Source organism: Mustela putorius, unplaced genomic scaffold (assembly GCF_011764305.1).
Source record: "Mustela putorius furo isolate JIRA1106 unplaced genomic scaffold, ASM1176430v1.1 tig00000765_pilon_pilon_pilon, whole genome shotgun sequence".
NCBI classification, from domain to species: domain Eukaryota; kingdom Metazoa; phylum Chordata; class Mammalia; order Carnivora; family Mustelidae; genus Mustela; species Mustela putorius.
The window spans coordinates 3,337,263-3,348,483 of NW_025421470.1; the positions used below are offsets into that span (position 1 = coordinate 3,337,263).

The 11,221-nt window shown below is 52.9% G+C and overlaps 1 protein-coding gene across 1 annotated transcript; it reads left to right on the top strand.

Annotated features, from left to right (window-relative positions):
• Positions 1-7,424: 7,424 nt before the first annotated feature.
• TFF2 (trefoil factor 2) lies at positions 7,425-10,087 on the top strand. Its single transcript, XM_013061257.2, has 4 exons — positions 7,425-7,569; positions 8,252-8,401; positions 9,052-9,198; positions 9,919-10,087. The coding sequence occupies exons 1-4, from the start codon at positions 7,491-7,493 to the stop codon at positions 9,930-9,932; spliced, it is 390 nt and encodes a 129-aa protein (XP_012916711.2). The 5' UTR covers positions 7,425-7,490; the 3' UTR covers positions 9,933-10,087.
• Positions 10,088-11,221: the final 1,134 nt, after the last annotated feature.

An 11,221-nucleotide genomic window follows, 5' to 3' on the forward strand; every position in this document is an offset into this window, starting at 1 on the left:
CTTTGTGAGTGTGGGGAGGGGCGGTCAGTGGACATGTTTAATGCTTGCGACCCTGATAGGAAACATCAGCTAGTGAGAGACAGACACAATCGGCAAATTCAGCACGGAACTTACCGGAAGGTATCAAAGGCTCCTAGGGCACGGTCACCTTCTTAAGGGTCTAAGCAGTTGGAAGTTACGGTCAGCAACAAGAAAGAAATAGTGTTAATTTTTAAAAAGATTTTATTTATTTAGAGAGAGGGAGGAGGAGGAGGAGAAAGAGTGTGTGTGCTGGGGGAGGGGCAAAGGAAGAGGGAGAGAGAGAATCCCAAGCAGACTTCCCACTGAGCAGGGAGTCCAATTTGGGGCTTGATCCCACACTCACAAGATCATGGCCCGAACCGGAATCAAGAGCCAGACACCTAACTGACTGAGCCACCGAGGCGCCCCAGAGACTATTATTTTTAAAGGTATTTCTTAATTGTTCTTCTTCACTCTTAACATTGCCCTGAGCTGGACATTTTGGGGGTAGCAGATTAAATCGGGCAAAAACTTACATAGCTGCATATCTGTGTGGTTTAAGGAGATCGAGTGAACTAATAAATGGGGAATGTTTATTCTAAAGGGAAATGCTGGACGGACTTTTGGTCAGTGTGGAGAACTGGGAAGAACTGAGAGTTTACCTTCCTTGCAAGCTGAGAGACTCCCTGATGCTGGCAGAGGATAGGAGACTCCCGGTTCAGAGATAAAGAGCTTCATTACTCATGGCTTGGCCAGTGGCATGGGCAGCAGCATCTTTGTGTTGGTTCCCTTTGCCTCCAAAGGGGTGACATGGATGGGTCCAGATAGATGCCAGCACACACAGTGGGTCACAGTATAGGAGAGGAGCCCTGACCTCTTCAGGGGCTCAATTCGTGTAAGGGAGTAGGAAGCTTGTCTGCCTTTGCTCTGGGAGGAGACACCATATCTATTTTCCAAGGTTGTTTGCTACACAAACACTGGTTAGCTGAGATCAAGAGCAGTTGATGAGTCATATATGCCCAGCCTGGGGAGTGGGGAAAAAACATTACACCACCTGGGGATGGAAGGAAACAGTAGGGTTGTGGCAGGGAGCTTTGTAGGAACAAGAGGGTGGAGTGCCCTCAGGAGGTTTCCACAGGAGACTGTGGTTGGCCTGTTTGAATAATTCTGGTTGGGGAGTGGAACTCACTGCTCAGGGGTGAGCAGCAACTGTTCCTGGTCCCTTGATAAGGAGGGTTGTTTGACTAGGGGTCATATCTGTGGGAGCAGAGCAGGGAGGGGAATTTGTGGTTAGGTCACTCAAAGCCTTCTGATGCCACCAGACGTCAAGGCAGCACACATCCCTGAACCTTAATTTAACCCCGTATGGATAGTTAATGCCTCAGTCATATGCACAAATGTGAGAGACTTGAGAATTGTCTCCCAACAACCAGTGTATCAAATGTATTGTTTTCAAGACCGGATTACCAAAGAGGAAAGAAAACATGGCGGCATGCTTCCATAACATTTACTTAATAAATAAAATAAAATACAAGATTTCACTCCATCTTCATATTTTAAATTCACTGTTAGAGAAGTTTAAGACTATAATACAGGAGTATGCAGATTTTTTGGTAAAGGGCCGGGACTTGTGGGCATAGTTTCTGTCAGAACTACCCAGCTCTTCCTTTGTAACTTGAACATAGCCAGAGACAATATGTAAATGAGTGGGTATGACTGTCTTTTAATAAAGTTTTATTTTAAAAACAGGCAATGAGCCTATGGGCCATAGTTTGCCAACTTTTATTACACCGTATTATTTTTCCTTGGCGTGTGGTGACTTGAATGGTTCAAACATTTCCAAGTTTTAAGATCAGCCAGATCATGTCTTGTCTCAAACAAAGCACCCACTCAGACACCAAAGAGACATCTTAAAGTAATTTAAATCTTGATGAAAATCAGAGAAGGTCAACGAGGACGTTGACAACAGAGAAGTTCATCCCATGACACCCTGAAAAATGTCCTTAAATTTGTGTCTGTCCAATTATATCCCTGAAATATAACTTACAAAACATCCCCCATGTCATCCCCTCCTAGACTCAATATCAAAATTCCCATCAGCCTCTGTTGATTTCCCTATCTCTTCTCCCAGCTTCGGCCACACTGTTATGTAGATATGTATTAGCTGTGGGCTCTAAAAGACTCTGTTATTCTACATCATTGACCAGCACAACCAAACCGCAGAAACCAAACCAGAAACTTACAATGGTAGGGGGATGGGTTCGGCTGGGGGGGCCTCTGTCCTTCTGGATTTGACATTCTTATGCATATAAATGTTGGAAATAAAAACATGTTTTCTCCCGGCGATAGCGTAAAACTGAGATATTCTATGACACAGGTTTTAGAAGGCATGTGAGACTTTGAAAAGCATTTAAAATTCCTCATTCCACCTATCTTATTTTTTTTTTAAGATTTTATTTATTTATTTGACAGACAGAGACCACAAGTAGGCAGAGAAGCAGGCAGAGAGAGAGGAGGAAGCAGGCTCCCTGCTGAGCAAAGAGACCGATGCGGGGCTTGATCCCAGGACCCTGGGATCATGACCTGAGCCGAAGGCAGACACTTTAACCCACTGAGCCACCCAGGCACCCCTCTACCTATCTTTTGACAGAGGACACTAATCAGGAGACAGGAGGAGGTTTGCCTGGTTTATTTGCATATATCCATATTTAGATATTGTTTTATGAATTACAGAAGGTAATTTGGGTAAGGGGCAACACTAGGTGCCAAGTTCAGTTTGCGGGGTGTTACACACTTGTCCACGCCCCTCACCAAGTGTGGCGGTCATGTGCACACACTAGGTCAGTTTCCCGGGATACAGCATGTGGGAGGCAAGGTCTCGTTCTCACCCTACATGCAGTTGCTGTGTTGCTTGGGCAAATCCTTTTACCTATACAGATCATGAAAAGGGGGTGAAATCTTAGCCCTGACGGGATTGTTGTAGGAACAAAATGAGACAAAGCATGTGAAATCCCTAGAAGATCACCTGCCACAAAGTCAGCCTGTAATGCATGGTAGGGGTTCCCTTTAGTACCATCAATAAAGGAACCAGGAACATGGAAATCCACTTCAGGTGCAGGTTGTGTGGGGTAGTGGTGAAGTGTGCTTGTCTTTACTCCGGTGAAAGTGAATTCTTCTTAGAAGGGGTGGCTCCTGACTTAGGAGCTGAAGGACTGGTAGGCTGAAGGTCACTATGTGTCTAGAGAAGCCAAAGTTGCTTATGTGGTCAAGGGAATGAACCTGGCCAGGTGGGAGAGACCTGCAGCCCCTGGGGGACTCATGCCCTTGGCTAGAAGAATGTCCACGAAAATTCCTCAGACAGCAGGTTTGCAAGTGGCCAATTCTCTTGGCTTTTGTTTGTCTAGAAAAAAGAGTATTTTTGAAATCTCTGTGCCTTTCTTGTTCAATTTTGCTGTGAACCCAGAACTTCTCTGAGATAAAAGCCACATCTTTTTTTTTCTTTTTAAGATTTTATTTGTTTATTTGTCAGAGACAGAGGGAGGAGAGCAAGCGAGCACAGGCAGACAAAGAGGCAGGCAGAGGCAGAAGGAGAAGCAGGCTCCCTGCCGAGCCAGGAGCCCGATGTAGGACTCGATCCCAGGACCCTGGGATCATGACCTGAGCCGAAGGCAGTTGCTTAACCAACTGAGCCACCCAGGCATCCCTAAAAGCCACATCTTAAAAGAGGATTTTTGCTTTTATCATTGAGGGATACACTCACTGAGTATAAAATCCAGGCTTGATAATGGGTGGTTTCTTTTCTTTCGGCACTTAGAAATCATCCTTCTGTTCCTTCTGGGGGTACTGTTTCGGCAAGGTGAGAAGTCAGCTGTGTCACCCTGTATTCAGGGAACTTCAGGGGCTGTAAGAATTCTTTCTATCACTTATTTTCAACAGTATGATCATGCTTGGTCTTGATGTAGTTCTCTTTGTCTTTATCTTGCTTGGAGTTTTATTTATCTTGCTTGGAGAATCTTGAGCTTCTAAGATATATGGGTTTAAGCATTTCACCAAGCATCCCCCCAAATTGTCCAATATTTCTTCAAATACTTATTCTCTCCTCTCCTGCTGGCACACCAATTACATGTCTGTTAGACGCCTTGATGTCTCCTGGGGCCAGAGGTTCTGTTCATTGTTTTCAGCCCCGTTTGTCTCTCGACTTCAGTCTGCAGAATTTATACAGTACTGGCGTCAGATAAACCAGCCATTTCTCCCACTATCTAATCCAAAGCCCGCACAGTGGATTTCATCATCGGGTCATTTCTAGACTCTATTCTCCATTCAGATTTTAAAATGTGTTCCCTCATTATATTTTTATGTTTCTTTTAATGTTTGAACATTTTAATGCAGCTTCTAGGTCTATTTCTATTCACTGTTTTTTCTCATGACTATGGGTCCTGTTTTCCTGCTTCTTCACACATCTGGTGATGTCTGGTTTTGCGCCGAACATCATGGATACAATGTCGTGTGTCTGGCTTTTCTTATTTTTCTTAATAAAATAATGAGTTTCATCCTGTTAGGCAGTTAATTTACTTGCTGGGTGAACCTGATTCTTTAAAGACTTGTTTTAAAGTTCTGCTAGAATGGACACGGAGTGACTTTCCTCTAGAAATAGATCAAGCCTACTTTGATGGCATATTGTGGGCTGAATGTTTGTGTATATCCTAAAAATTCATCCGTTAAGGTCTTGATGCCCAGTATGGTTGTATTTGGGAGGTAGTTATGGTTAGGTGAGGTCATGAGGAAGGAATTCTCATGGCGGGACACCAGAGAACTTATTCTCTCTCTCTCTCTCTCTCCCTCTTTCTCCACCAGGTGACGACACAGTGAAAAAGTGGCATCTGCAGACCAGGTGGAGGGCCCTCCCCTGAACCAGACCACGTGAGGAAACTTATCTTGCAGTTCCAGCCTTTAGAAGTATTTAAGGCACCCTGTCTGTGGCATTCTGATGTGGCTGCGCAAGCCAACAGAGACATGACATGGCCTTCTGTGTCCCTGCTGATGACCAACATGGCCAACAAACCTACTTCCCCATGACTGTCAGAGCTCAGATGATTGCTGCCACACTACTTGTTCTCCCCTCCAAAGAGCACGTTCTTTTCTGGAAGCTTCTGCCACCTGCTCTTATCTTCATGGGCAGCTAAGTCTTTGCCTAAAATGCCAGAGAGACCACCACTCATGTTTCTGGAGCACCCTCTTCTCCGGGACCCTAGCCTGAAAATCCCCCTGCCTCCATGGCTTCTAATTCCAGCCTCTGTCCCCACGGCTTGGTGAGGCTGCCTGCTCGGTGTGGTCGCCCCGCCGGGCTGTGGTCCAGGCAGAGCCCAGGGTGACCCAGGGACTCCCGCCCTGCTTCATCCTCTTAGCTGCCTCGGTCTGTTGCTCGGCGTCTGAACATTCTCTGTCCCATAGATCCAGTGACTCAATGCCGGGGAGGGAGAGTCTGGTCCCAGCTTCTCCATCATAGTCAGAAGCAGAGGTCCAAACAGGTAATGTCTGAGAAAGTTCCCATTTGTGGATTTCTGTCTTCTCTGCGAACTGATAGAAAATATCACCCCCAGAGTTGGGAGGGAGGAAGGCGCGGGCATGGTGGTGCTCTCAGAGGGGAAGAGAGGCTCTGAGGCAGTGGGGGGCCTTAGCATTTGAAGAACAGGTGTCACGGGAGTACCACAGAAAATGTTAGATGCTTAGGACATCCAGAACAGAAAGGATATTAGCAAGTCTTCTTTCTGAGTAGAGGCTGAGTTCCAAGTGTGGTCACGGGAGACACGCGGCGACTTGGCGAAGGGATGGATGCTTCTAGAGATGAGGAGGAAATGGAAACCGGGTGACATGAATTTGGATGAGCCATTCACTGGGATGCTGAAGCCATCCAGGAGGTCACCAAGTGGTGGCGTGATGAGGGACACAGTGAGTTCAGTGCTCAAATCCTGAACAGAAGTGACAGGCTGAAGGTCGGGAGATGACAAGAGGGCAGTGGCATCGGAAGTGGTCTAGTACACAGCCTGCATCTCTGAGGAGTGTGGCTTTGCATGCATGTGGAGACAGTGGGGCACAAGGCCAGTGCCCACCCACCCTGGCCGGTGACGGGCATGTGGCCACCCAGCAGGGCCGCGAGGGTTGTGGTGTGCATGGCTCCGCGTTCGGGGGTGGAGGGTCACGGATGTGGGAGACGGTGCGTCCATTGTCATGATCTGCCCACAGCTCCAAGTCACCTGTCTTGAAGGAAGCAGCGTGCCTGGGGGACGCTCCTGGGAGGAGCACAAGAGAAATGCGTCTGGGAGGCACAGGTTTCTGCAGGCGCCAGGAGGGGTTGCAGGGAGAGACATCAGGGACTCAGTGTGGATGAAGAGGTTCTGCAGGTCTTCTGGAAGGGTCAGGATGGGGGCATTGGGAGGAAGCGGGTAGCGGGTCAGGGAGAGGAAGCAGGGTGGGGAGGCAGTGGTCGCACAGACCCTTTGTCTTGTGGGTGACCAAGGGTGGTGGAGACACAGGATGGGGAAAGTTGACTTTCCAAGGTTTCAAGGAACCCGGTGGCTTCCCAGTGGGTCAGGGACCTGGACTGGAGGGGCTGGAGTGGGTCAGGCAGAAGCTTTCTGGACCCCGAGAACATTGGGTTTTGGATTCTGTGCCTCTGTGGGTCCCTGGCGGCTCAACCCACGATTCACTGATGGGGCCCCTCCGTCAAGACCGCAGGGGCTCGTGGCTCCTCTCAGCCCCAAATCTTTCCTCTTTGTCCCTTGGGGTGCCTCCCTCTCCCCCGCCCCCTCTCCCTCCACCCGATCCGTGGGCTCTTCCCTGGACCATGGCTCCCCCCCACATGAGGGCAGGCTTAGGTCTTTAGGAAACACACGGGGCTCCCATGGAGGAAAAACAGGCATTTCAGGGGTTGCTGAAAGGATCTTGTGATTTTTACCCATCAGCCTCAAGCCCATGGAGCCCAGGGGACACGGAAGACCGGAGCCTGGCAGAGGCATCCACACCGACCTTGAAGTACGGTCTTTTCTACGCCGTGGGCTGGCCTGGTCATTTTCCCCAGTAACCTTGGGTCTAATATTAAAAAAAAAAAAAATCATGTGATAACCACTTACTTTATCAGGAGACATACCTGACTTATCCCTTCCTGGGTGTGACCCTGGGGTGGGGGGTGCCCAGTGCCAGAGGTGCATGTGGCCTCTTTTCCACGTTGGCGCCCTCGCTCGACCTGGCTCCCGGCCCCGGGGCAACGTGGGAGCCCCTGCCGGAAGCCTTGCCTGCACGCACAGCCGCTCGGTCTCTGCCCAGTGACCTATCTCAGCTCCTGTTCCCAACAAAGGACCCGAGGGGTTGGTGCCACAGGGGACAGAGAAAAGCTATTTGCACTTGCTGAGCAAACAGAGAGGCTGTTATAAAACAGCTGATGGCAGCGGGCGGTGCACATTCTGTAAGCGGCCCCGGCGCGCGGCGTGGACATGGGATCTCCAAGCGTCCAGCTCCTGGCTGTGCTCCTTGTCCTGGGGCTGTGTGCCCTGGCGGGGGCCCAGAAACCTTGTAAGTGACTGCCCACAAGTGCAGCCCAGCGTCCTTGACCGGGCAACAGAGCATTCGGGCCCGCGAGCTGGGAGAAGCTCCAAATGCCATGGGGGTACGCCAGTCGCTCGGCCTTGGTGCATCTCCGCTCTTGTTTTCCTCAAAGCCACGGGGTGAAATGACGGGCTCACTGGGGGCAGAAGTAGCTGAAAAGGCATCCTAAGCTCTGCGATGGGGCTGATTGCCCTCGTGCATCCTTTCCTGCCGTTGAGGAGGGACTCCCAGGGCTGTGTGAGACCTCCAGAAAGGCCTCCTTCCCAGAGAGGTCAGAGTGACCACAGGTGCTGCGTGGCTGGCTGGGGAGAGGGGCCGGGGCAGGAGGCCCCCAGGGCATCTGGAACCCACCCTGATTACCTCCCATCTCGACTTTCCTGAGGTCCACGGTCCACTGTCTTTCCTGAAGTTTCCTTTTCTTTCCTTTTCTCTTCTCTTCTCTTCTTTCTTTCTTCCTTCTCTTTTTTTTAACTAATAACTTCTGCAAAGCCCTGTTTGTCCCTCAGGACATTGCATAGTTCAAATCCGGGCGAGATGAGACGTCGCCGTTTCCCCGTGTGGCCGCAGGACCCGAGGAGGGGTCTGAGCGCGCCCCCGAGAGCAGGCAGGGGGCATGCGAGGGGACAGGTTGACAAGGCTCTCTCCGCAGCCCCCTGCCGGTGCTCTAGGATCGCAGCGGAAAACAGGAAGAACTGCGGCTTCCCGGGCATCACCCCCGACACGTGCTTCAACATGGGCTGCTGCTTCGACTCCAAAGTCCCCAATGTGCCCTGGTGTTTCCACCCGCTCCCGAAGCAAGGTAACCAGCCAGGGAGCTGCCCGTCTTCCCGCCCCCGCCCCAGCCAGCCAGAAGGGAAGAGACAGCGGTCCCTGGCCCACTGTCCACACCTAGAGCCCCAGGTGTGGTTCAGTTAAGACTTCTGGAACTTTCCTCCGAGAATGAGGTTTACAGCCATGCACGTTCACGAGGTGGAAGGTCATTCATGCCTAGGTGCGCACAGAAGAAAGTGTGGGTGCGCAGCACTCTGTGGGGGTGGGGCTCGGTACCCACAGCCACCAGTGCTGTGGGTCACAGGCTCCTGGGCTCTGAAAGGGGCAAGACAGATGGCTGGTCACTAGGTAGGGCCCTTTCTCTGGTGGATGCATGGCTGGCTTTCAGGGCGCTCGCTGCCCCTTCTCATCAGGGTACCGCGATCACCCATTTTGCAGATGGGAATGTCAGGTCCAGAGAGGTGAGCTGAGTTTCCCAAAGCCCCGGAACATGGGACCTGTGGCATCTGTGCAGATTCACGGGCAGCCAGCCCTTAGACGGTCCCTGGGGCTCGTGGTCAAGCAGCCCCTCACGACACAGGGAGGCTGACACCCGGTGGCGTCCCCGCGAGTGGGCGGGCAGAGATGCCGCGGGTTCCGGAGCTGCCCTCATTGAGAGTCTGCGGTGCTGCTTTCCAGAGTCGGAGCAGTGTGTGATGGAAGTGTCAACCCGGAGGGACTGCGGGTACCCGGGCATCAGCCCCGAGGAGTGTGCATCTCGAAAGTGCTGTTTTTCCGACAACATCGTCGAAGTGCCCTGGTGTTTCTTCCCCATCCCCGTGGAAGGTAACGTCCTGCAGGACAGCGGCTGAGAGCCTGGGCTGCGGCCCCTGAGCCCATCTCAGGAGAAGGCCGCTCTGAGGGGTTCTCTCCACGGTGACGGCTGCTCTTGGGGGTGCCGACAGCTGCTGGCATTCCTGTGGTGGCTTGTGTGATGGCCGCAGAGAGCAAGTCAGCTTAGGCGCACGCCCGGATCCCGGCCCGGCTGGTGGCCCCGCCTAAGTGACTGCCGTGGGTCGACCGTGCCCCTGAGGGTCACACGCTGTGCCGGGCGCTGGGGGCAGACGGGGACTTCTCCCGTGGGCCTCGCTGGGGACCTGGGAAGATGAGGGACAAGTTCTGCCCACGACGGCCTGCTCAGGGCCACCCTTGCGGGGGGTTGGGGGTGGTCTGGTCCTCCCCTCTCCTGTAGCCACAGTGCATGTCCTGACTCTGAGATGTCAGCACCAAGGAAAGCTCCAGCATGTCCCCCAAGACGGGCAGCGTGCCCGTGCCCCTGCCGGACGCTTTCCCTTCCCCGTTTCAGAACATCGAGGGGAGCCAAAGAGCTTGCCCTTTGTTTGGACACTTGCGAGCGATTTTTGTGGGACCTAAGGGTCTCTCTGAACAACTGCAGTTACACCCCTGAAAAGTGCCCCCCCCCAGGAGGGCAGACTCAGGGCCTGTCAGCGCAGACTCCCTCGGCCCCCGACGCTGTCGCCCACCGCTGGCATTTCACACTTCTAGATTGCCATTATTAGGAGGAACCCCTTCCGAGAACCCACCAGGCTCCGCGGGTGTTTGGAAATGAAGACTTGCCGCCGCGTCTCATGTCCGCAGACTTCCTGGCTTTCCTTCATCTGCGTTTTATCCTGGTTCAACAGTTTCTTCAAATAAAGAAAACCCTTAAAATCTGCTAAGTTTCCTTTTGGCTTCATTGACATGGAGGTGGAGAGACGGAGGGAGAGAGGGAGTGTGTGAGTGTGTACAGGTGTGGGTGTGTACAGGTGTGTGTACAGGTGTGAGTGTGTACAAGTGTGAGTGTACAGGTGTGGTGTGTGAGCGGGGGGAGGGGAGAACTCATCTAGCAGGTGCACCCCCGGAGCAGCGAGAGGGAGCGGCGGACCCACGACCACTCCCAACCCAACCATTTGTACAGAAACTCAAACGACTTTGCCCCTGAACACCTCTTGGAGCAAGGCCTGATTTCAGATCGCAGTTACAAAATCGCCTCGCCGTTCCCAAATACAGCCCAGACCATGGCTTTTGCGGGACGGCAGGCCACCATCCTCCGTCCTCGCAGGGGTGAGGCAGGGTGGACTCCGACGTTTCCCGCCTTCCACTCGAGAGCAGCTGCGTCGTGCCAAAGTCTTGGCCCAAAGAGAAGGCTGCCACTGCCACCGAGACCAGGCCGGCCTGGGGGAGGGTTTTGGCACTAAAACCTCGGGCAGGCAGCTCCGCGGAGGGGTCCCGGCGTTCTTTAGTCCAGGTTGGGTGTGCAGGGGAAAGAGCCCACTGGCTCAGCCAAGGAGTGTCCCCATGGCCCACCTGCCACTTTGGAAATCCAAGGCCTCCCCTTCCAGGGTGAGGAAGGACCAGCGACATTGGCTCTGTGTGGATGGAAGGAAGGACCTGACCCCGGCCCACACCAGCTCTCGGGACACTTGTTTTATGAGTCAAGTCACTGCTGTGTCTCGTCTGGCTTACGCAAACAAGGGTTCTTGTTGGACTTGGGGCCTCTGACGCAGAACGGATGGCCGGGGGAGCCGGACGCCCATGAACTTACTCAGCACGGAGCACCCTGCCCCTCGCCGTGTCGTTCTGAGAGAGCACGGACCCCTGTCGCGCTCGCCCTCCCTGGGACCCACGGCTCAGGGACGCACAGGCCGCTCAGTGCCTGTCCTCCAGTGCCCTCTGCTGGCCACGCTGGGAGCGGACGTCCCCAGCCTCCACGGGTGGGGCGCCGTGGGTCTCCCGGGGCAGCGAGGGTGCGGGGTCTGACCACACGCAGCCTCCCGAGGTCGAGAGACTCATCTCAGTAACTCTTGTA